The sequence below is a fragment of the Micropterus salmoides genome, unplaced genomic scaffold (genome assembly GCF_014851395.1).
Source record: "Micropterus salmoides isolate LMB-PRFRI ecotype aquatic unplaced genomic scaffold, ASM1485139v1 Ms_hic_scaffold_7, whole genome shotgun sequence".
NCBI classification, from domain to species: domain Eukaryota; kingdom Metazoa; phylum Chordata; class Actinopteri; order Centrarchiformes; family Centrarchidae; genus Micropterus; species Micropterus salmoides.
Window position 1 is genome coordinate 11,159,398 of NW_024044459.1, and position 25,695 is coordinate 11,185,092.

At 38.5% G+C, this 25,695-nt stretch overlaps 1 protein-coding gene across 1 annotated transcript; it reads left to right on the forward strand.

The window, feature by feature from the left end:
- On the forward strand, positions 1-24,358 carry LOC119892151 (RING-type E3 ubiquitin-protein ligase PPIL2-like; the record flags this gene model as incomplete). The annotated part of the gene is given in 19 exon segments (XM_038704274.1): positions 1-158; positions 338-387; positions 2,201-2,246; positions 2,504-2,566; positions 3,091-3,142; positions 3,465-3,516; positions 3,849-3,940; positions 4,252-4,341; positions 4,441-4,516; positions 4,665-4,825; positions 7,744-7,819; positions 9,035-9,141; positions 12,665-12,754; positions 15,044-15,077; positions 18,017-18,134; positions 18,823-18,879; positions 22,001-22,073; positions 22,791-22,853; positions 24,216-24,358. Coding segments are annotated over 19 exon segments (1,475 nt in total), but the record flags the coding sequence as incomplete, so codon positions are not given.
- Between the last annotated feature and the right edge of the window lie 1,337 nt (positions 24,359-25,695).

Genomic DNA, 25,695 nt, shown 5'->3' on the forward strand with positions numbered 1-25,695 from the left:
GTTAATGATGCCAACGACAAAGAACATAAACAGGAAGTCACGAGAGACGCACTGGTTGTGTGATTTTGTCGGCAAATTCCGTCGTTTTATAGTAAATAATCTTTTAGACCTGCACAAAAACTCAAGATGGGGAAGCGACAGCACCAAAAAGATAAAATGTAAGTAGAAACTTTCCCCCGAACAAAACACCGAACCACTGAAATGCGTTTGTTGTTGTTAGCTTAGCTAGCTAAAAGAGTTTGCTAGAGTCCTGCTAGCTGCTACCTTACAGTAGCTTTATTCTGTATTTAATATTGCTTCCCCCTATATTTAAATGTATATTTTGTCCTCTGTACAGGTACATCACATGTTCAGAGTACACAAACTTTTATGGAGGAAAGCGAACAGGTGAGTAGTATTTTGACATGATATTTTTCTGATGTTCACCAACTGTTACCAGATTAAAACAAAGTGTTACTGTTTGGTTTATTTATGCTTGTTGTGTTTTGTGTATTGTTGTACTCTTAACAGCTCATTGTCACCCTGGATTTAATTTAGTTGCCAGTTTATTAGGTCTAGCTAAAACTAATGAAATCTAATAATAATAATAATAATAATAATATTAACTTTATTTGTGTAGCACTTTTCAAAACCAAAACCAAGTTACAAATTGATGTACAGTAAAAACAAACAAATAATTAAAGTAATTTGAGAAATCAACAATAAATGATACAACAATAACAGAATAATACAATGTTTATAAAAACAGCATGAAATCTTAAGAAGAGATTTAAAAGAGGCCCTGAGTTTGCCTGCCTGAGATCTCCAGGTAGGGATTTCCACAGCTGAAGGTCCGAACAGCAAAAGCCTGGTCACCTTTAGTGACAAGACAAGACCATTAGAAGAGCGAGGATCTCAGGCACCGGTCCGGCTCGTAGGGAGTTGTCAAATCACAGATACAGGCAGGAACCTTTCCCTTAGTAAAATCTTAAAATCAATTCTAGGCCTCGCAGGTAACCAGTGAAGGGTGGCAAGGATTGGTGTGATGTGGTCACTCCTCTTAAAAGCCTGGTTGTAGCATTTTGAATGAGCTGCGGTCTCTGAATGCTTCCCTTGCTAATACTAGAATACAGAGCATTGCAGGGGTCGAGTCTTGAGGAGATAAAGGCATGCATGACCTTCTCTATGTCAGCAGAGGAGAGGAATGATGGGATCTTTGTTAGCTGTCTTAGCTGGACAAAACAGGACTGCACCACTTTGGTCCCCTGAGCTTCAAAAATTACACCAAGGTTGCGGGCTTCTTTCTGAATGTTGTCCAAAAGGGGACCCAGGCTAGTGGAGAGATTATTATAGTAGCTAGTGCTGCGTCCGAAGGGGGTAAATACAATCACTTCTGATTTGGTGTTAATCTAAAGAAAGTTATTAAACATATGTAATATAACGGCCCTAAAATAAACCCTACCTTCATGAAGGTTATAATCTTCAGTTTTTGTTTAAACAGTTTTAAAGAGGCATTGATTCAACTTGCTGTTGCATTTTATTGTGTTTACTAATATTTTTGTCCACCCTATTTATTTCAATAAGCGTAAACTAATGTTTAACAGCAATACAAACTACAGCCACCAAAATTACCATAATCAACACCTCTCAACAAAAACTGATCATTATAACCTTCAAGAAGTTAGAATTTATTGCAGGTCTGCTGTATTAGACTAGGGGTTCCCACCTTTTTTGTTAAATTATGACCCCTCATAATAAAGCAATGTCTACTTGCAACCCCTTGTCAGCGGTTGCACATGTCTACCAGTTGTGAACAGTTAAATCAAAAGACGATTTCCTTTTCCTTGTTGTATTTGAATATCTTACAGGAAATGCTAAAATTATCCAGTAATTCACTGAAAAAATGCTAAGATAAGATGAAAGACTGACAATTTTAATGTGATTTTTGTGTGGTGGAAATGTTTTTTTCTGATTTCCTATCCTGTTAATAATCTTGCGACCACTGGGGGTCTCTAACCTCATATTGGGAACCACTGTATTAGACTGCGTTAGTTTATTTATAGTTTATAGTATGCATTAGCAGCTCAGCTCTATACTACTATCCTGAATTTAATAGTAAAACTATTTTAACATCCATGATTCCACCCATCATCTACAAAACAACGTGAAGTGTAACTTTTCACACTTTGTAAAATGTTTTCTTTATGTTTTTGCTTTTCAGAAATCCCACAGGCAAACTTCAGACGGCTTCCATTTGACCACTGCAGGTAAGACTTGTTTATCACATCCAAGAGAGGTTAATCTGTCTTAGTTGTATTCTGCACAATAAGTTTGGCATTAGACCTCTAAAACATTCTGGCCAGTAGTAGAGGATACTTGACACCAGTATATTGCATGGACAGGTAAAAATCTATGCAATCAAATCTATGAAAATCTGGCTACACATGTGTTTTTGCTGAATAATTGAAAATTATCTACCAATTGTCATATTTTTGGCTTAACTATTTTCTCTGAAACGTTTCAGCTTGTCCCTTCAGCCGTTTGAGTATCCTGTCTGTACTGAAGAGGGAGTTGTCTTTGACCTGCTGTAAGTAGATGAGGCTATTTAAACAAAGAAAAAAGGCATTTTTACAACAGGCATGTCTGACTATTAGTGACCTCCGGGCCATTGGGTAATAATGGTTTACACATGCAGGCTACTAGACAGACCTGTGAAGAAAAACAAGTAAAATATCACAATCTAGTTGGTCACTCAAACCAATCAAATACCATCTGTGTCTTATTGCTTTCTTTGCCCTGCTAGTGGAGGAGTGTTGATGACTTTGATGGTCAGTCAGTTTGTCTGACAGCTCAACACTAGTTCAGGTTAAGATATCTCTGCAACTGTTCATACATGGAGCTCTAAGTAATCCAACTTCAAACCTTGCGTCTTTATTGTTGTTGTCTTACTGAACATAGTTGAAAACACATTGTAGCTCATATGTATTGTGGTATCTTGTTGTGTCTGGTTTGACCTTAAATCTGAGAGTAATTACACAACGCTGTCGACACATGCTTATCGGTTTTAAACCGAATCGGTAAAGATGAGTTCCTTTTCTACCACTGTTTCAGGAGCATCGTCCCATGGATCAAGAAGTATGGTACTAATCCGACCACTGGAGAGGTAAGCAAAAAACACACGCCAAGCAGCATGTTTATTCATCTGACAGATTCTCCTTTATCTACTTATCTATGCTCATATTTTAGTTTAGTTTAGTACATTAGTATGTCACTGACTATTGTCTATACAGTTAAGTACAGTTATTATTCATTAATTATTAAATATTAAAGCGGAAAAACATCAGCTCAAAGATGATCTCTTGTGAGAGATTTGTAAAATGCCTTCATCGCCTTTTAAGGAAAAGGGAAACCAAATTATTCAAATTTTGGATCACATTATTTTTATGACTACACACTAACACCAAAATTTTTTGTCTTTACCACAGAAACTGGAAGCAAAGTCCCTCATCAAACTTAACTTTGCCAAGAACAACGATGGTAAAAATGCAAATGTTCATTCAATGCACTTTGACCTTGAAGGATTTGACGCTGAAACTACGGATATAATAGTTTGTCATTAGAGCCGAAAGGAGCTTAATTTTTAGTATCATCCAGTAGTTAGGAATATAAAGGTCAATTTGGAAGAGGGATAAGAGCAAATGAAAGCAAGTGGAGGAGAAAATGTGGGAGAGATGATATAATTCAGCACGGAGCACATTACATGAGCAACTTTTTGACTTCTGGAGGAGATGAGTTTTCGGCCTGTGGCACAGACTGAGAGTGACTCTGCTGCTCTCCTTGCTTCTGATTTTCTTTTCATTTTGTTCCAGGGAAGTATCACTGCCCTGTTCTGTACAACGTCTTCACAAATAATTCTCACATTGTTGCCAACAAGGTCACCGGCAACGTTTTTTCTCATGAGGTGAGTGAACTGCACACTTTCCCTGCATTGATCCTCATACCCAAATTTGTTTTGTACAACACGTTTTTCCAAACAAATTGAGGATTATGCACTGTACAGAAAAAGTTCTTCTGGTTTTTCAGATCAATTTGACAAAAAAGAATCCGCCTTTGTTTTTTTTTAATTGTCTTATCAAAAATACAAACAAGCATATTACTGTTGAACGGCAATTAAAAATCAATTAAATTAGGTATAAAAGAATACATTTTATGTGACCTTAGTGAATTTCAAGAGAGGCTTTTGTTTTCTTAAGTATTTCTGTTTCCACTCAGGCTGTTGAGCAACTCAACATTAAGACCAAAAGTTTTAAAGATCTGCTGACAGACGAACCCTTTACTAGAAAGGACATCATAACACTTCAGGTGGGTTATTGCTTTATTTTGGTTTACTAACTTTAAAAAACACGTCATTTAGGGAAAGTAACCTTTAGTCTCGTGGTGAAAATGTTTTTGTTTTTGCAGGATCCCACAAACCTGGATAAATTCAATGTTTCCAACTTCTTCCATGTAAAAAACAACCTGAAGGTGTTGGATCCTGGTAAGTTATCGAACTGATATCTGTCATATGTTAATCAACCGTTTGTGATGGGGAACCAGGCTAAACATACTTTGGAGTTTTCATGGAATATAAAACCATATGTAAACCATTTCCTTCCTCTTGCTCTCCTTTCCCTGGCATGGCTCAGAGGAGGAAAAGGCCAAGCAGCAACCGGGGTACCACCTGAAGACAACCAACCTGGAGACCAGGGAGACCTTAGCGGAGCTGTACAAAGACTACAAGGGGGATCAGCTCCTGGCGTCCACTATGAAGGAACCAGAGGCCAAGAAGACAGACAAATTAAACGCAGTAAGCAAAATCCCTGATGCTAATTTAAAACTGCACAGTCCAACAAGAGAAGGAGAGAGAAGTATGACATTAAAAAACACAAAATGGAAAGAGAAAGTAAGTGGTGGAGATATTTATGGAGAACCACCAAAGACCATAAAGAAACTAGTCTCTCTATATATAATATCTATATAGCCTAGTAATGGAAGTTGTTAAAGCAAATCACCAAAATCTTACATGGTAATTGAAGCTTATCATTTTGCGCCTGCAGCTTCAAATCCCCAGACTGTCTGAGATAATCAATCAGCCAAACATTGCTGAAGTTTTGCTGTTTATTGACTTAGATTGCATTTAAATGAATGTGTAATTCCAGCCATGTCAAGGCTGAGGTCAAGACAAGTTCAGGCTAAATAAAGTCTTCACCATGAGTTCTCATTGGCCTCCTTGTAGCTTTAATGTCAAGTATTTGACACTCATGATACCCATGATACTCAAAAATCCAATTTCCTTCGACTGGAAGACCAGGTGAAGTCGTTAGTCAACAAAGGAGGCTGACCTCTGACCCCATGGAAGAGGGCAACTACAAAGGGGGAATTTTCTAGCATCATCAGTAAAGCATGAAATTCTAAGTATCTTTTATTTCTGACAAAATAGTACCAACTTGTGGTGCACTTACTGCCTTTTGTTTGCTCATATATCATAGAAATGTATATGCTGACCTGCTATCACAGTCATCGTTATGATTTGATCCATAGCATTTTTAGTACTTCGCATTGGCTGAGAAGTTTAGCGCCAAAGATCATTCTTGAACTTGAAAAAACAGCAATTTGACAAAACAGTCCCAACTTTTTCTGGAGCGTTCAGTCATCATAACACATGGTGTCCTGGCGTCTTAGCTGTTGAATCATGAAAAAAAAAAAACGAAGTTTTGGTATTTAGACAGTTTCCAAGAGCTTTAAAGCAATGCAACTCCTAGTCTGAATAATTGATTAAACATGATGTATCAGATTTATCAATCAATTCTTCAGTTGTGCATTAGTTCGGTGAAGTGTATTTTTTACTTTGAACACTGGAGGGAGCCAAACACACAGTAATACGCTGACAGCATTGTGGACAACAAGACTTACAGCTCCACCCAGAAACAGAACAAAGAATGTTTACAATGATGTGAGGAAGATGGATAATATTTTACACTTCCATTAGATGAATTATAGCAACGGCAGTATGAACATGTCGTGGGCTAAAACATGAACCTGAGCGAGACATGGACTTGGAACGGAGGCCTCTTTACATATGCAGCAGATTTATATACTTTATTTTAAAAATGCCCTCTGGAGACTTACTGTAACCTCCTCCAGGCCTGCTCTCAGTCATGAGTCAAAAACAGATGTGTAACCAACAAAGGTCATCCGCAGCCACGTTACCACTGTGACTGTGTCCTTGAATAAATGAGGGTGAAGTCTGATTCAGTTTGAACACCTCTTTTCTTATCAGCTCTCCTTTGATGCTACGCCATGTCTCGTTTTTGCGCCAGAGCTTTTCCTTGGTTTGTCTTTGTCTCGAGTTCACCGTCGAGGTGACGCTCTAACAGCATCTGAGAGAACAGGGAATATAGGTCAGACGGAGCGCACAAGGTAAAGTCTGTGCTTTCATGCGCCTTCACAAGAACTAGAGCAGAAGAATGCTAAACCCCGACTGTATAGTAGACTTGAGCTAGACTTGAGTAGAAATCTATTTTCATTTCTTCGCTTTCATCTCCCTGAGTTGTCATTCGAATGACTTAAATAACTCCTTCAATCTCACTGCATTGTTTGCGGTATTTTTGGATGTTGTATATTACTATTCAACTAATTTAATCTACTTTAAGTTCAGAGAAACTTAAAGCATCTCCAATGCCCCTTAATTATTAGACGGTAGAGAGCACAGCCTCCAAGCTGAGGGGGTTGTGCTCTTAATCATACAGAGGCCATCATTAAGCTAGTTTGCACTTGATGCACCGCTTAGCGCAAATGAGGGGACCAGCCAAGTATGTGGCTGGAAAAAGGTGTGGTTGAGTGGGGAAGATTATTTTTCCACTGGTGGATGAAACTTCAAGCTCCTCTAACGAGTAAGTGTCTGCCCTGTTGAAGTGCCTCTTGAGTAGAAAACCTGCTAGGCGTATTTAGCTGATGCTGATCTCCAGGGGAATATTTCACAGTGGGGATAAATATACAAATAAGTGCTGCAAGTAATGTTTATTCTCAATATTGTCTCATCTCTCATCACACCAGTCGCATTCTCCAAGAGCACTGGGGGACATAACCTAAATATATTCACTTTATAGTGATATAAAACTAAGAAAAGCAGCAAATCCTCACATTTTGAGAAGATGGAATCTATCAAATTTTGTCATTTTTGCTTGACCTTAATGATACATTTTGTTTTCTTTGTCTAATTGATTAAATAACTCAACTCAGTGCCATTTCAGACCCATTATTACACTTAAAAGAGCATTAAATAATTGAGTGTGAAAGATCATTCTTAATCTTGGAAAATCTGAACTCAAGGTCCACTTAGTAGCTTTTTCCTGAGCTTTCAGACAAGTGTCATCCCATATACGACCACCATCTTCGACAGTGACCGGATTGGTCATGCAGCATTAAACAAAATTCTTAGTTTGATTGTATTGTTAGTCAGCATCAGTTGATCACTTGATCTGACTCGTACTGATGCGAAGATTTCGGCCATTCAGCACTTTTCAATCTACTTTATTTTGAGAGAATAACTAAAATCTGCCCATTTGATGGTATTTGAAGACTGTCCCAACAAGTTAACCAACATCATAAAAGTATGCTTTAACAGGAGAAGAAGTGCTTAAAAGGTAGGGTAGGGTTAATCAACATAACATAACAGCTGTCATTTATCATTTTTTAATTTATGTCTTTTTTTTTTCCCCCAAGGCCCACTACTCCACAGGCAGAGTTTCCGCCTCCTTTACATCCACAGCCATGACTCCTGCAACAACACACGAAGCAGGCAAGTGAACATCTCATACACCTCTTCTGTCTTTTGTTGCTTTAATCTTAATTTGTCCAGGGAAGACTGGCTGGTCATGCCTGCTCTCTTGCAGTTCAGTGCAGCTTCATGCTCACACATCGTCAAATGTAGTTGCAAGTGGGAGCTGTTCAGTTCAACTCTGTTTTCTTCTCCTGTCAGCCTCTGAGCTGCTCCATGGGGGAGATTTGCTGTTATGCAACTGTATAGTAGGTTCAGTAGACTTCAGAAGAGCGGGAGAATGTTTGGATTTAGTGACCTAGTTCAGTTTTGTAAAAAAACATGACATGCCAGATATTTTTGGAGATGTGTGTCTTAGTCTAATGCCTCATTTCCATGGTATGGGACGGCTCAACTCGCTTAAAATTGTTCTTTTTTGGTTATTACCTTGTCGAGATTCCGAGCGAGCTGACCCCATACTAAAAGAGCACTGTAGACCTCTGATTGGTCAGAAAGAACAGTTCCTTGTGCCACAGGGACATCCTGCGCAATTCCACCAACAGTAACAACTGCAATTTTTTTATTCACTCGACCTAGATTTTAAAAAATGCCATCCCGCACAACCACACCGTGGTGCAGGTGTCCCTCTGTTTGGTTGCCGGTGAAAGGATCCAACGAGTTTTCGTGTTGCGTTGAAGATGATGTCATGGCATTTTCACGCAGCGGCGCTGTGAAGATCAGCTTAGAATCACATCTACATTGAGGCTATACTGTATCTGCAGTGGAAAATTAAACCGAGAAAATACCTTGTACCAAAAGAGTCGAGTCGAGGCTTAAGTAACATTGTCTTTACAGTACGTATATGTATATTAAAATACGAGTTGTTGAATTCTCCAAAGGATTTATATTTTATTGGCCAGGTTTCTATTTACATTTTTGTCAGATTTTGTCATTTCTTTGAATAACGTTTTTAATTACACTGTTGTGTATAAAGGCTAAACTGTAATTAATAAAAGCTATTTGGATTTAAACACTTGCATAAATCTAAATAACAACCTGCACTTCAGAGGCTCTCAGGATTTTTGAAGGTCAGATCTTACCTGCAACAACATCAATCTGAGACTCGTAAACAATCAATAAGAAGAATTGATTGTTTTTCAAAATAACAGCTCCCGTCTGATTTGCCAGTCATAATGTCAAATGCTGTAATCTGTAAAGAAAAATTTAAATAACACAATTTGCATTTTTATGTCATAGAGGCCATCACAGACGACATTGTGCGTTACCAGTATGTGAAGAAAAAAGGCTACGTCCGTCTACACACAAACAAGGGAGACCTGAATGTTGAGTTGCACTGTGATAAGGTAATAACGCACGTATTCTTATACACAAAGAAACATAAAATCACAGACCAAACAAATGAAAGAAATAAAGCTAGTACTTGTTGTAGCATTTGGGGAAGTCCAGAGTCACAGTTTCTGTGTCTCCCCATTTTCTAGTCAGGAACTCACAACTTTATTTGTCAATGAACCTAGCAAGCCCTCATACTTTTTTAAAATGTCCACATGATCATTCAAGGATAGAACTGCAAGAAAAAGGGAGATTATACATCAGGTTTATATTCTCCAGTCTTTGGCAGGTAGTGTTTGGAAGGTTGAAAGTATAAAACGTTTAAAGCAATGTGTAAATATAAACAGACAATATATAGTTTTATAAAAGAGGACTGGTGTTTTTGACAGTGAGCCGCTGATTCAGACTTGCTGATTTAATTCGCAGGTAAAAGGTTGTCAAATAGTGTTGACGTGATGTGGGTTCGGCCTGAGCCAAATGGTTAAATCGTGCTTAGGGTGACACATCCAAAACACTGAAATCTGCCTCTTGCAGAGTCTGTCCCCCAGGTTGCCAAGTTTACATCTTGACAGAAATGTGTTTCTTGTGTACCACCTTTTTAAGGTTAGGTGTGGGGCTCCAGAGAGACGGCATGAGTTCCAGGAGTGCTTTTCTGCCCTGGTAACCAGGCGTTTCATGTGCTTGGTTTTTATTGGCTTCTGAGCTGTCGAATCAGAATAATGAGGGGGAAAGTTGCAATGGTTAGACAACCTGCCCTCTGCGCCCCACGTCCTCCTCCTCCCCACCTTACTCCCCTGCGGTTTTCACACAAGATTGCAGCTCTATTTGTGGCCTGCTGTTTATGAATTAATGAGAGCTGTTTCACTGTCACATACACTCTCAGTCAGACCACTCCAGAGCCCACCGCCCTGTTAAGTGCCCATTTGCTCGCCCAGCTTTGGATGTTTCGGTCACCCCTGCCCTCCTTGTCCCCATCTTGGGTGAAATTTGAGGGGGCAGATGTTTGAGATTGGATGACGCAGCCTGTACCGTAATCACACACGATATCAAGGAAGATAACAGTTTCATTATATTCAAAAAGACCGTGGATAAGGTAGATAGACTTCACCTGAGTGGGATGAAATGGGGTAACTGTGTTACTTTAAAAAATGATTTAAGGTGTCTAAGATGTAAATGTAGATACAGACAAAAATCAAACAAATGATGTGCAGGGAGAGGGGGTAAAAAGCCCAAAACGACTTATTAGTTACCTCTGCCTAAATAATAAAAAACAAATTCATACTGCTAAAAATAAATATGTTAAGACACAATAGTTACTACCATTTACAGTATTCTTCAGATGTTCCAATGTGAGATTTGGGTGAAAACATGAAATTAAAGTTACTACGTAGCGTATTAAAACATAATAAATGCACAGAGTCTGGCAAAAAAAATCATTTAAAATGGATTATAAGTGCATTTTTAGTGTTAATGTAGTTTTGTACACCCCTTATTCCCCAACATTTTAGCCTGGGAAATACTTGACAAAGAGCCTGCAAGCACACATGAATTAGGAATTTCCTTTCTGCCTGCGTCAGCAAACCACGCTGACATCACCGATTGCTGATAATTTTAGGCACCTAGGCATGTTTCTAAATTGGGTTACATTTTAAACATTCCCAGGCGCAATCTAACACACAAACACACAAGCATGCATGCAGACACGGTAGATTAACCACCATTACAGGGCAGCAGCAGCAAGAGGCAGAAGAAGCCTGAGTGTTGCAGATAGAGATCTCTGAGTGAACGTTTCTGGTGAAAAATCAAAAGGATAAAGATGAAAGCAGTGGTAAACACAGAAAAAGGAAAGGCTTGTCGTGCATTTTATTCATACATGTACTAGTAATCTGTTGTAACAGTCGGTTTGCCATTAAATAACTTTTTTATGTGTTCTTTTCAATGGCAAAAATCAATATTACGGCTAAAGTCTGTCCGCTTTGGTTTAAAACAATAAGCCTCTTTGTACCAGAGTTCTTTGAAAATCTGTGATTTGTAATGGAGAGAAAAAGAGGCAGAGCGTTGAACCCCAACCGCAAAATTGAGACATAGGGGGAAATAAGACCAGTCGAGCTTAGAAGAACCTGTCACACAGCAAAAGGCCAATGAATAAAAATAGGTTTTTACGAAAGCATCTGGTGATTCTTGGAATCCACCAAACATTGTTGCTACGGAGAATAAGTTAGTTTCACACACATACTCAAACACACGCAGAAGTGTTCCTCAAGGCTGTTGACGTTAATAACAGTAGACCTGACCAGCGTCTTAGTCAAAGCCACGCCTCCAGAGTGCCATTCAGTCAAAATTCTCTTCTGTCAGTGGGTACATTGTAATGATTTACAAGATGCCAAAAAGTTTTATTTTTGACCCAGCATGTACCTTCAGCAAGAGGAAAAAATCCAGATGTCTGTTTTTTACACCAACAAAGTAGCTTTGTAGAAGAGTACTAAGCCTGGCTTCTAGCTACATAGATACGTGAGGTCTGCCTCAGGCAGCAGTTGCACGCTACCTGAACCCTACTTGACTTTTGTGTGTAACAAACACTTCCTAACAGGTCAGACAGAGTTGCAAACCTGTGACTTTTTGTTCATGTGAATGCTCCATGGTCTGTCAGCTCCACCTGGAAGATGAAGTATAACCTGCCTGTATAGCTCAACACCTGTCCAGTGTCTTCTGACCCCCCTGTCACTAAAGGCAGCGATGTGCAAAGAGATGGCTATGTCATCGCTCCCCTGTGTGGGTACAGATGATCAAGTCTGTTATTTAGCCCCTTAACATTAGAGATTCACAGTTGAACTACAAAAGCAGCACTGAACTGTAGTTAATCATTGTCTTCAGTGATGCTTTCCATTGCCTGAATAGTTTCGCTGTTCACTCTTGTATGCAGTAGTTTCCTGTTTCATTTTTATATGGGTTAAGTTTCTAGCCGATTTAATAAGGTATGAAGAGGTGTCATGATATTAACACTTCTGACCATCATGATGTGGCCTTGTTTACCCAGGATTTATTTATCTGCAGTAGTTTGAAAGCAGCTACAAGGATAATATCTTTATATGTAGTGATTATTAAAGGACACCAGGCTAGGCCGCTATAAATGTGGCAGGCAGATATTGACATTCACCATTATTTATCTAAATGTTACAAGGTTGAGTGTGTGAGTGCAGGTATGTTACTGGGTTTATAAAAAGGTCTCCTCCTATTACAGCCATTCAATTGATTTTGGCACACAACACACTCTTAGAAGGCTTTGACACTCTGTGCCTGTACTTATGTTTAGTCTCTATGTCCTCAGTGCTAATTTAGTAAATTAGCTTATAGAGCAGCTGATATTATTGGCTGTGGAGACCCGGTCAGTATCAAAGTCAAAGTAATTTTATTTGGCATATGCACCGAATAACACTGTATCATCCAGAGCCAAGAACATCTTATGACATGGCTTGTGACAGCATATGAATATATGAATTATTACATCAGAATATCTCTGCATGCTCTTTCTGCCAGGTTCCCAAAGCTGGAGAGAATTTTATCCGTCTGTGTAAAAAAGGCTACTATGACGGGACAATCTTCCACAGATCCATCCGGAATTTCATGGTAAGGACTTTAGCAGATAAAAATATATATATATATATATGCTCAATGTGGGGATGCTAAAACTGGATTTCCACCCACACCCCTAACTGAATTTTGGACAGATTACATTGGGTCAAAGGGGAAGTCTGACAAACTCCAGGTGATACAGTCTTCACAGATAAAAAAAAATATCTTAGCAATTTTGGAAATGGGTTGTTTGTTTTTAGGCCCAGAGGGACTTTCCCATTATTGGAAATGCCATTGGTTGAATTCTCTCAACAGCAGTGCATGTTGTCAATGCAGTGGTGTGTTAGTAAATAAGGATGGGTGACTTAGGACTGAATTTTAACATCCATCAACATTGCTGTGCCCCTTACATAACGTGGCTTATATTGCTCCTTGCTTTGACATTTTATATAAATGTAAGCGATTAAAGTTCATGCCACTATAAATCACAAACTAGATTTCAGTGGGTTTGTCTTCCACCACATCCCTTTTATAGAGGTAGTGCAAGTTAATCACTGTCTGACTAGCTTTAACCTAGAATTTTAATTAATAATTACTAACCATGTGTTTTATTACCTTTTCTTTTGTTGAAATAATATATCTTAGTATTTACGACTTCGGATATGATTAAACACAGCTTTTGTTTCTGACTCACTCTCCAACTGAAGCTTCTTAACCAAGCCTGAGAATCTGAAATGACAGGTCTCTGATCAGCCGCTCATATGTTTATTTCAGAGCTGCCGCTCCCATAATTAAAGTGCCTCTGAGTGGACATCTGGTCTCAGGAGGACCCTTACCTTTTATTTTTTTTTTTGTCCCTTGGTTTTCATACACAGGGGCAAGCTGTGAATTGTTTATCCATAATTACTCCAGCCACTTACGCCTTCGACTTATCCTCCACAACTTAAAAGGCGAGGAGGGTGGCCTTGGAGAGAATAATTTCATAGCAACAAACACAAGCAGTGTGTTAATGGGAACAGAATTGTGGCCCTCACTTCCCTTAAAGCAGTTCACCAGGACCTTGTGAGTGTACTGAACATCCTGAGAAGAATTTGACAGTTTCACTTGTGACAGACATGTGAGAGGCCCACTTAGTTGCTACATCTCAGGCTCAAACTGTGAAGGGAAAACTGTGATGCAAGTTTTTTTTACACGTGAATCTACTTGGGTACATGGGACTTCTTAAACATTACATTGCAATGTTGCACTTTATATAAATCTGCTGTCTCCATTTAGTCAGGGAACTTAAAGGCATTCATGGGCTTTGATTAGTGTTTGTTGAAACAATACAAAAATATCATCAAAAGTACATTTTTGCCGGTGATGTAGTGTGACATGGAAGTTAAACTACACTGCCATTATTTTGATTTATCTCTCAAAGTATGTTAAACTAAACTATATACACAGCCATAGAAGGTGTATGTCTCTATGTTTGAATGACCATGAAGTTCTGTTAATGGTTGGCTGCAGAGATTTTGCCGTATACAGTTGGTTTACATTAAAAATATCTCACCAAACATGTTTATATGTCTATGTGGCAATGTATATATGACCTCAAGGTCAATGTTGAATGCATTTCTTTACTACCTCAAACATCTTATGTTCTGTGTTTACATCAATTTGATTTAAACTCAATGTAACTAGCTACAGAATACTATAACAAATAATAAGTAAGGTTTTTGTGATACGAGGAAGTAAATTAAGACTTAACCATGGAAATAGTGCCACCACTGCACACAGTGTCAGATGAAGAGTTTGAACATTATTTACATGTTTTTAGTTCTTCATCATTTTGCTTTCTTCGGTCGTCATTGTTGCCATTCTGTCATTTTGAAGTCCTCAGCTGTGTTGTAGTATATGACCGGCCAAACAATTTCAAACCTAAAAGTGGAAAATACAGTTGGTGAAATGAGTGTTTTTGCCAGCCCTTTGTGTTGTTGCACAGAAACAGTACAGGGACCCACTCATGAAAACTTTGTTCCACAGCAAATTCCCCCAGTGTATCTTTAAACAAGTAGTCCAAAGAAACACACAGAGCAAAACACAAATAGGAAAGTTGAGCCTTAAACAATGAACAAAGAGGCCTGTGTCCTGGGAAGCACTGCCAGTGGCTACTAGTACTGACAAAAGTAAATACTGTAAGATTAATTTAAAGTCTTATTTGACCACTTTACAGATAGGAGACATTTGCTATTATAAGTAACGGGATCAACTCTTCGGAAATCGCAGGATGAACCTGTATTAGGCTTTCAGTGTGCAGCAGCTTACGTCAGCTAAACCTAACAGAGTTTTATTTGTTTCCAGATTCAAGGAGGGGACCCCACTGGCACCGGCACAGGTAAGATGAGGCCTGCACTTAAACCACATTTTGAATTACGTAACACCTCTCTGCTGAATTATTAATAGTTCCTTTTTGGAAGCTCTGAGTAAATACCACTTGCAACTCAAAAGTGTTACTAAATATACGCTTTGAAAGCACATGGGAGTACAGGAGACGCACATACACACAGACAGAGACCAAAGACCGAGAGGATGAAGAGGGGAGATGGGGGGGTGAACAACCAGTCAACCAGCATTTGGTGTAATTTTCCTGTTTTTAAAAGACAGCTCACTGTAATTGACTGCTTAGGCCACATACACTTAATTCCCTGCCTTCATGTCGTCTGTGATGCTCTGAGAGGTTGCAGCACAAAGAGTGCTTTGTACCTCTTCTCTGAATGCTGTGCAGAATGTGTCCACCAGGACAGATTTATGAAGGTGCAGAATTCCTGGCTTGAGGGTAAAATTCTCCTCATCACCTGGACCAAACAACGTGTGCACACAACTCATAAACAGACCCTAAGTGTTTAAGTCTGTGCAGTTACTTGCATATCATTAAGAACGATAGCTTGACACAGGCAGCTGCTGTGAAGCTTTGGACTTATGTCACGCATTGTGTTTTTTTCCTTCTTTTTGTTTGAAGTATCTTTTTTTAACTTGTCAGACCAAAGCAGCGTGACATATTTCATCTTTTGTTTAATATTATGATTTTTGAAGAGGTGATTTGTCTGCTCAGAGAAGATGCAGGAACACTGGGGGGGTAAAAAGGGAGTGTGTATTTTGGGTACAGTAAAAACATTCATTATCTGCACAATACATGCTCATTTATTTCCAGATTCTCTGTCTGGGGTTAGTGATGGCAAAATAAGAGGTTGAACCATGGTGGGATACTTTCTTGACATTTTGATTTGAGATTGAAAAGTAAAGAAAATCCTACAAAAATGTACACATTTTGAGTAAATCCCTCTTTCATTGCCTGCAAATAAATTGGAAAGAGATGCATCTGGCAAACTGCTCATTGTAGCGTTAACACTTCCCCCAAGTTCAGAAGAGTCTCATTTATCTAAAACCTGTCAGAATCAGATGCTTTGGAGAAAGAAATGTTTTAAACATTGACTTGTAAATGAAATCCCAGACAGGTATTCAAAATATGAATTGAGAAGCACATGCTCCTGTATTATGAAATGCCCAATTAATGTTTTAATTAGTGGAGATGCTTCACAGCTCTCAGTCACTGGAGGATGTTTACTGCTTTCTTTCCTGTTAAACATGTTCAGTAGGTTGAAGTTTGAGGTTGTACTGTTGAACTAATTCAAGGGAATGCAGTTTGATATATTGGTTAACTCTTCGGGGAGAATTCATTTCTCTTCATCGTCCCCTCTCGCTCTCCCTTCATTTATGATCCAGTCATACTGAAAGCAAAATGTCAGCGAGATGATAAATTATGCAAAAATGTCACCAGGGGGAAGCTGCACAAAACCTCTGAAGAGTTGATTGGTTGGGAGTATGCATTTACATCGCAGCATAAACACACATGCAGTACTTAGTGTATTTATACACGTTATTTCATGCACGTACACCAGCTGGCAGGATGCAGGGCAGTGAAACACACCTAGCGGCGACAGATCCTCTCCCTCTGTTGGGAGCCAATAAGCTCCTGCAGTGCGTATTCCTGTATACTCATCATGATGATTCTTAATGAAGAAGTCAGTCTGAATAATGATTCACAGCTGAAGGCTCTCAACATGGCTCCATGTTCAAGGGCAAACAGGTCCTTTGCGTCTTATGAAAATACGTGGTGCCTTATTTCTGTTAAGGTGCAGTAATTTGAATAAATAGTAGGCCTGGACTATTAATCATAATATTTTGAAAATCACAATATGGTGAAGTGCAATGTCCAAATCGCAGGTAAAATGTGTCACAACATACAGTTTATAAATGAGGCATTGTGGTGCTACAGAGATTCCCTGGCCTACAAAACAAATTATATGTATATAATTTGTTTTGTTTGTTTCAGTGAAAATGCAATACAAAAATTTCCACACCCACTAAAACTCACTCGTATCGTTCAGCCCTTATAAATAGTACCACTAAAAACAGTTATTTGTGTAATTTTCATACAAACTAAATACATTTTAATGGGTTTACTATTTCACAATACTGAAATATAATGTTGTGCATCACAGCTTTAAAAACACTAAGTGAACTCTGTACCCGCCCAAAAGGGTACAACCTTTTCTTTACATTTACTAAATCCCGGATGCAATTTTTTAACACTCTAAACTATCAATGAACTTTAGCTTGAAAGTGCTGACACACTGATTCTCCTTGGGAGTGTTTGTCCAACCAAGTTTCTCTTTTTCTTAACAAGGATGTTTTTGTTCATGCATTAAAGGAACCCTGTGGAGATTTCTTGTTTACTCACTATGTGTGTTCTTGACACCCGACATGTTTCACTCCCTTCCTTGTGAAACATTTGCAAAGCTGAATTTTTTTTACTTTTCCTCCACCATTTGCTGGTGTTTTGCTACGTTAATTGTCATGCTAACTGTTTATCAGCGGAATATCGAGAACCTCCTTCTTTATTTAAATACCATTTATGTCAAGGATTGTCCATAACTGTTTGAGTCACCATTACATCCAGTTGACTTAGTTCTCTGCATCTCATCTGCTTGTTGCTGTTTCCTTGTTCTTGTTTCATGTTGTATTGCTTGATGCACTACACGTTTGTTTCACCACCTCCCTGCAGTGATCAGGAATGTGTATTTTATCTCATGCATACCCATGTATGTACATGGCTTGTGCTAGTAGCTCCAGATACTGATATTATATATCATACTACATACTAACTTCATGTTTCTGAGGATGTTGAAATGTCTGCCAACCTGCAGTAATAATCAGATAAATGTCTCTCTTTGTGTCTGTCTTTCCTCTCTCACCAACATTTTCCATTCCCAGGAGGGGAATCCTTCTGGGGAAAACCTTTCAAGGATGAGTTTCGGCCCAACCTCTCCCATACCGGCAGGGGGATTCTCAGCATGGCAAACTCTGGTCCAAACACCAACAAGTCCCAATTGTAAGAAATGTTTTTAAAATGCAGTTTTTCCTCAACTTTAGACAGAGAATAATATTTTGTTTGTTTTTCTGTCTTTCTTCTTCTTCTTTTGATTTCTTTGCTGACCCCCCCCCCATCAAGAAGACAAGAAACACTCAATGCTGTCAGAGATAAAGTATCATATTGGATGCACAGATAAACATTTGATGTGTTATCGCCTTTACTTATTTAGTAATAACATAATCATTTTGACAAATGTTTCATTACTAAAGTAAATTTGAACATTTATAATTAAAGTATTTTATTAGTTACGTAATACTACACGGATGGTAAAACTGAAACTAAGCAGATTTTCTTGGTAATACTTTATTTTAACCTGGCCTTAGTTTATACATGTAGTCAACAAGTTTAACCCCTTCTGTGCTGCTGATGCTGGCATCAACAGATGAATCGCAGTACATTAACGTAGTTGTAATGTGTTATAGACCTGGGCGGCCCGCCCAAGTAAAGTCTGTGTGTGGGGAAACAGTGCTGAACATTAATAAATACTGATATACTTATGTATGTAAACAGACATGGCTTTTATACCTATTGTAAAGGCAAGGCTCCCTAAAAAAGTTCTTGTTTGTTCCCAATACTTCCAATTCTTTTCACTTATTCATTTACTGAATCTTAAAATTAATGTATTGCTTTTCTTGCTTTCTCTCAGCTTCATCACTTTCCGGTCATGCACCTACCTCGACAGGAAGCACACTGTGTTTGGAAGGTAAACTGTCATTTTTTAATTTTAATAAATGTTGTGTGTTTAGTTGTTTCCTTAAAATTGTCTTCACTCTGGCTTAGTAACAGGGTGTTGTTCAATTTAGCAGCTGAGGCAGATGGCTTTGAAGGGCGTCGGCACCTCATCTTCGTTTCAGATCTTTTTTTAGCTTTTTTTTTTTTTAGCTTTCTTGTCTTCTTCCTCTTCCTCTTCTTCACTCTCTGTCTGTCTTTCTCTTCCTCTCAGATTCTTCTTTAATACATATTTGGTTTCACTGGAGCACCAGACAGTACAAACAGTATTGTGACTTCCAGTCAGACTCCTGGCCAAGAGCAGTGAAACATTTAGAAGATGCTGAATCTAAACTGATGGCTCTCTCTTGCTGTCTCTCTCTCCGCTGAGCTGAGCATGATCTTAAATGGCTGTCTTTTTGGAGAAAACCCTGGCTGTTTTCTAAAAATATTCAGACTGCTTTCAACTGACCGCACTTACAAAGCTTCTGCTTTACCTCTGCGTCCAGCTTTTTGGTGTGTAGTAATGTAGTCTTTGCACATTTAATGGGACTGACGGTGGCAGTCCACTTAACCTGATCTATACATAATGTGAACTCTTTTACAGAGGAAAGTTCTTTTTAAATGCATATCAGGTAAGGAGTGACCACAGCCAGGTTGTTCAACTGGTCTCTCAGGACCAGGAGTCTTGGAGAGGATCTTCCACTGCCATTTCTTTAGGCTTTAAGGCTGCTTGATTGGCTTTATTGATCAACATATATACATTATTTTATTTTAATAATTGGTTAAACATTTAATCTATAAAATGTCAGAAAAGAGTGAAAAAAGAAGCAAAATCTCACATTTGAGAACAACGTGTGTGTGTGTGTGTGTGTGTGTGTGTGTGTGTGTGTGTGTGTGTGTGTGTGTGTGTGTGTGTGTGTGTGTGTGTGTGTGTGTGTGTGTGTGTGTGTGTGTGTGTGTGTGTGTGTGTGTGTGTGTGTGTGTGTGTGTGTGTGTGTATTTTCTGCCTTTTGATAATCCACAATGCCGCCACTGTGTTCTGCCTGTCTACAGATTCTTTTTTTTTTTTTTTTTTTTTATTGTATGCCTTCATTAGGGGATTGACAGTAGAGAGCTGACAGGAAATGAAGGGGGAGAGAGATGGGAAATGACATGCAACAACTGCTTTTATCCATCCTACTGTATAAACAGACAAAAATACTTTCAGGGCTCTTTTCTAAATCGGATCCTGCGATATTTCTGGGTTCAAGTATCTAGTTTTCGGTATTCAGACAGTGGTCTCTCCATGTCATCCATGTCAGTTCTTTTGACCTTTCCTTGACCTCAAATGTTGGGTTTGTCTTTTCTTTTTTATTTATCTTTTACTCATCTCACTTGACAACACCGCTGGGGAACAGGGATGAATAGAAAAATAAGGACACCACACACTTTCTTAATTCTCACACAAGTTGTCTTAATGATTGATTTTTGGATGTATTCTTTTGTAGCTGAGTGACTGGTGATCCCTTTGGCTGGGTTGATGTTAATCCTCTCAGAATATCTTCAAAGAGTAGATGTGATGCCTAATGTTTGTCAGATGACTTTTCCTTCAAAAAGCGTAGTGGGTTTCCCTTTGTCTAGGAATGTAGGGCAGTATAATGACTACCATGAGAAGATATAGATATTTTGGCATACTGTTTATACTGTGGTAGCTATCTCTTTAACATTTCTGCTTGTAATAGGCCACGGCAAGTAATCCTGCAGGACAGTGAACCTTACTGTTTTATGGCAAAATTGGATTTTCATATCATTTTTGAGTACTGTGATTTGACAGGTATTTCATACACTGGATCAGCAGAACCTGCTTACCTGGCCGGTTATTTTGTCCAGCAGCAATTTCTCAAATGATTTTCCTTCCTTCTATTTGACAATAGATCTTGATTATCATATAAAAAATACAAATACCCTGAGAGAGAATGAGATACATGTACCGTAGGTTACTGTGTCATCTGTTGTGTGCTTTATGTGGGAATATTGATGCTTTTGTTCTGACTACATCTATGATGAAAGAAATTGCACTATCCCTGATCTGGAAACTCCTTGAGTGTCCTATATGACATAAAAAAATGCAAGTAGTGTTAAAGTGAATGTGAGACAAAATGTGATGTTTGAGCTGAAGCCAATTTATTGGCCGATCCTTGGCATGAAAACATTTTTGGAACGGTAATAGTTTTGGACTAATAGATAACCTATTATTATTTTTGTCAGTGAGTCATTGAGTGTGGGAGCTCCTCTGTTCATCTGAACATGTGGAAGCAGAGCACATGTGGCCCTTGAGACACCCCCTCCTAACTAACTGTACTGTTTATATGTGTGCGCGAGGCTTCTCACACTACACATGGTAACAGGAAGCCCCCACTGGAGCAGCTGGATAAAGACTTTGCAGTTTAAAGAGCAAAGTGAGAGCAACTTCTTAAAGTGATCTGCACCAGGGGAGTCGGTAACAGTTCGCCTCTTGGCCCCCAGCATTTGACAGTCTCTACATCTTCAGCGCTTCGTTTTTCTTCTGTGTTTACACCATGAGGCCAATGTGCTAATAACAAAGAGTGTAAACATTTGCTTTTAGCAGCAACTCATGTTCACTGTTGTCTGAGGAATATAATGAGGTCTGCACAAATCCCTCAGCCGCTTAATGGTACGCTCATTATGCTGCCTTGCTGCAAAAAGAATTTCCTCTTGTGGGACAATAACGATCTGATATAAACTGAAAACTAAAACATTACAGGTTGAGATGGCTGAAGGGCACTTCAGCAGGATGGACGGTGTCACAGGGATTTGATCTTAGCTGCACCCTTCTCCTCGAAATCACCCTACAGCCCTCTTGTCATTATTGCGCACATCAGTTTTTATATAGGATTTGTCATTTTGAATGGTAAAAGTGGCTGAATCTTGTCAACACTGAAAGTCTCTAATGGTTATATTTTATTATATATTTTGTTGTGAGGAATATGCTGCCGTCGTTTTATCTTCCCTGTCGAAGATCAAAGTGATCTGGGACCTGTGTTGTGCCCTGGTTTCTCTTGCTCTTACCTCAATGTATAAATGAAGGATGTTTTGTGTTTTTTCTTTTGCAGGATTGTTGGTGGATTTGAAACACTCACAGCCATGGAGAATGTGGAGAGTGATCCCAAATCAGACAAACCAAAGGTAGGAATCAGTGATGTTTAAGGTCTGGATTGGCTTAAAAATGATCTGATTTTACTTGTATGAAATGTATCAGCATACTCTACTGGAATCAGAGAAATGTCAGTCCAACATTTTGTCTTGGGTCAACTTACGTTTCATTTTACAATCTTGAAATGTAGCTGACAACCCTGTCAAGGGCAAATAACAGAGTGCAACTGCAGAATCACTTTAAAGTCCTGGATCACTAACATGGATTGCAGCTGAAGAGTAAAAGACTCAGCTATTGTGTCATTTTGACCCGAACATGGATCATCTAAAGGGCAGGTGCTCAGACAAGACAGTAAGCAGGGGCCAGTAAGAGATGAGTCAAAACGCAATTGAGGGGCTGAATTCAGTCTTTGCGAAGCAGAGGTGTTGTGTCATTCTAAATTACAAATGAGCTGTAAAAAAACAAAACTCATAACAAATGCAGCTACTATATTTTTTCCAAGTTTCTATTGATGTCATTATCTCATTTTCTTCACAAAAACCTTGAGTTGCAGTTCTCAAGAAGTTTGTCCCGCAAAATTACTGTTTATTCAATCTATCGGCAGAATTATTTCTAGGTATTTTAGAGAATAGATTTTATAGGGATTGGTCTTTGATAGTTTATATGATACTAGAATTTGTTTGTAGTTTTCCTTTGCTTGAGCCAAATGCTTTTTGGATCCAATTTTTTCTGTTGACTCTGTTCTACAGTCGGAGATCAAGATCATAAGTGCGACTGTTTTCGTGGACCCGTACGAAGAGGCTGACGCTCAGGTTTGTATCTCTGTCTCTGTTTGCGGACATGAACAGTCCCGACTTTATGATACACATTAAGACTAAAATTCCTGTCTGCTGAGTGTTCGTTGAGTGTGTGTACTTACAGCGCAAGTATTTTGGACAGTGACACATTTTTCATTGTTGTTCTGTACTCAGCACATTTGAATTGAAAAAGGGACTGAGTTTAAACAAAAAAACACTTTATTTTGTTTTGAGGTTGTCAATAGAGGTGGGCAATATGGATAAGCACCTATTTAAGGGCAGTTGAGAAAACATTTACAGATAAAATAACTGTAAGGTAATGCCTGGTTTTAAATAATTCATTAAAATCCCCTCTGGACATGTTCTGAGACATAATAAGATACTCTCCTTTTTAAAATAATTTATGTCTGATAAGCTTTTCCACAAAAAGGTTCACATTCCTTGTTAATTAAAAAAACATTTAATCTGCTTTCCCCTTATTTAAAAATCCACAATCTATGCACATGCAAGTATCTTTCATTTTTAAAAAGTGTAACTGCAGGACACAGATGTCTGCTTCACTGAAAGTTCTCAGTTTATTAGGCTTCAAATTTTTATATCTAAACAGAAATTTAAGGACAGAGCACAGCCTTTCCCCCTTTAGCAGATGAACATGAAAATGTAAATACTACTGTATTGTAATCTGCTAAATACATTTCTGAGTGGAGATGTGCATGAAATAAAATGAATACCTGTTAAATAAAAAGCAACTGAATCATATTGATGCAAAATATAAATCCAATATTGCCTTAAAAAAGCTGTTGATTTATTCACCTACAATGGTGTAATACAGCAGCAGATATTAAAGAGATTCATACCCACCTGTGTAGAAATTGCATAGAAAAATATCTGCTGCTTGATACATTTTTGTCAAGTGGTCATCATGTCAATCATCATGTCACTCAACCATCGTGAACGGTGTAGGAACCTTGGCCCTTTTTATATACAGTCCCTCCAGTTTTTTAACAGTGCAGCCAGATAATCTAGGAGCTACAGTTACTCTACTGCTTACCCTAAAATTAAAGCTGGAGGACAGCACTTCACCTAACAGCCATTGTTTGATTTTTAAATCCAAACAATCCATCCAGAGTACAGTAGTGTTTAGGTGTGTGAAATCATTTTACATCAAACCCTCTAACTACAGATGACAGTCTTCTGTCAGTGTAAAAGGAGTTTTTGCCCAGAGTCATGCGGAGACACTCCACCTAATGCTTGTTGTCCCACCTGCATTTGAAACACAGATTGCACGGTGAAAGTGTCCACAGGGAAGTAACAGTTACTGAGCATTAAGTCCTGCTGTATGTATGTGTGGGAACTTATATGATTTGTGTGTTGCAGATTGCAGCAGAGCGAGAAAAGGAGCTGCAGAAGCAGGAGGAGGAGAAACAGCAGACCAGCATCGCCCAGAAGAAAGCCAAGGAGGAGCAGGCGCCCAAGACCTTCAAAGCGGGTGTAGGGAAATACATCAACCCTGCCACAACGTGAGGACAAAACACACACACACACACACGCATACTGTTTTACTATTCACCAAACTACAATCTTCTCTCTGCTTCTGCTTGTGGCAGTGACTCCTCCATAGTGCATCACTGTGACGTATATAAAAGCTGCATTTGCATCTGCAAGTTAAAGTATTGATTTCAGGCAGAAGTTTAGATTAAAAAGTTTATCTGGCCTCCACACAAACTGTATTACATTTTTCTCCAAAGTCTGATGTGAGCGACTTCTGAAAAAAGGATAGTAATGAATGGATGAAACATGATGATTACATAGCTACACAGAATGAGTAGAAACATAATGTGCAAAACTGCCAATTATAGAGAAGATTACCCATTTTCCCCATGGGGATAATTCAGGTTTATTATCCAGACCATATTTGTGCTGAGTTCAGGTATACTGTGTCGTATTTTGTGATATTACAATATATTTCATTTTAGTTTATGTCTAACAACACAAAAACAATTTGCACTCACTTTAGTTTACTGTTCAAAGTAATATCAATGATACACATCAGATTCTTGTTCCTTTGCCACATTAGGTTTGTTTTTTGTAGAATCCTCCTTTTATTAATTATTTTTTTTTAGGTAGAATCTGTTCAGTAAAGAAAAAAATAAGGCCATTACAAGACACTTTGCACAATGTGTATAACCCTGGAGCGTCTGTGGGAATACTGACATTACTCATTATCCTAAAAGAAGGTGCAGTAACTGAACTGAAAATGTACTCTGGCTAGTGTGTATCAAGAGATAATTAAGCTAATGATTTTTCTGTTTTTGATGACGTTTTATCTTCAGAATGTACCGTCTTACCTGTCAGTGTGTTCACATACTTAGGTTTGTTAAGAACATGTCCATATGAATGTTCCCTTTTTCCCCAGACAGTTTGATGTAGAAGAAGTCATTAATGGTCAAAATGCTTGTTCATTTGCTTGTGCGTTTCCAGGATGATTCTGGTCAATAGAGAAAAATGGGATGAGAACATACACATGGTTCATCTGAAATTAGAATTTTGCTTTAAAATGTTTTGTGAATGACTAGAAAAGATCTGTTGATTTAAATAATACAGTGGAGGATTAGATGTCAGGCTGTGTAATAACAGTGCTTTGAACCCTTGATTCTGGGTTTCTATTAAGTCATGAGATAATTTTTTATTCCCAACCCTGCATCGAGCAATATTTTTGATTGATGACATTTAATCAAGAGATAATAATTCTAAACCACTTTTGGCTAATTGTTTGCTTTCCAACTGCGCATTGACTCTATGATTGCATCTCACCACTCACATCCTCGCATATAAAACCGTAGGCAGCTGTTTTCAC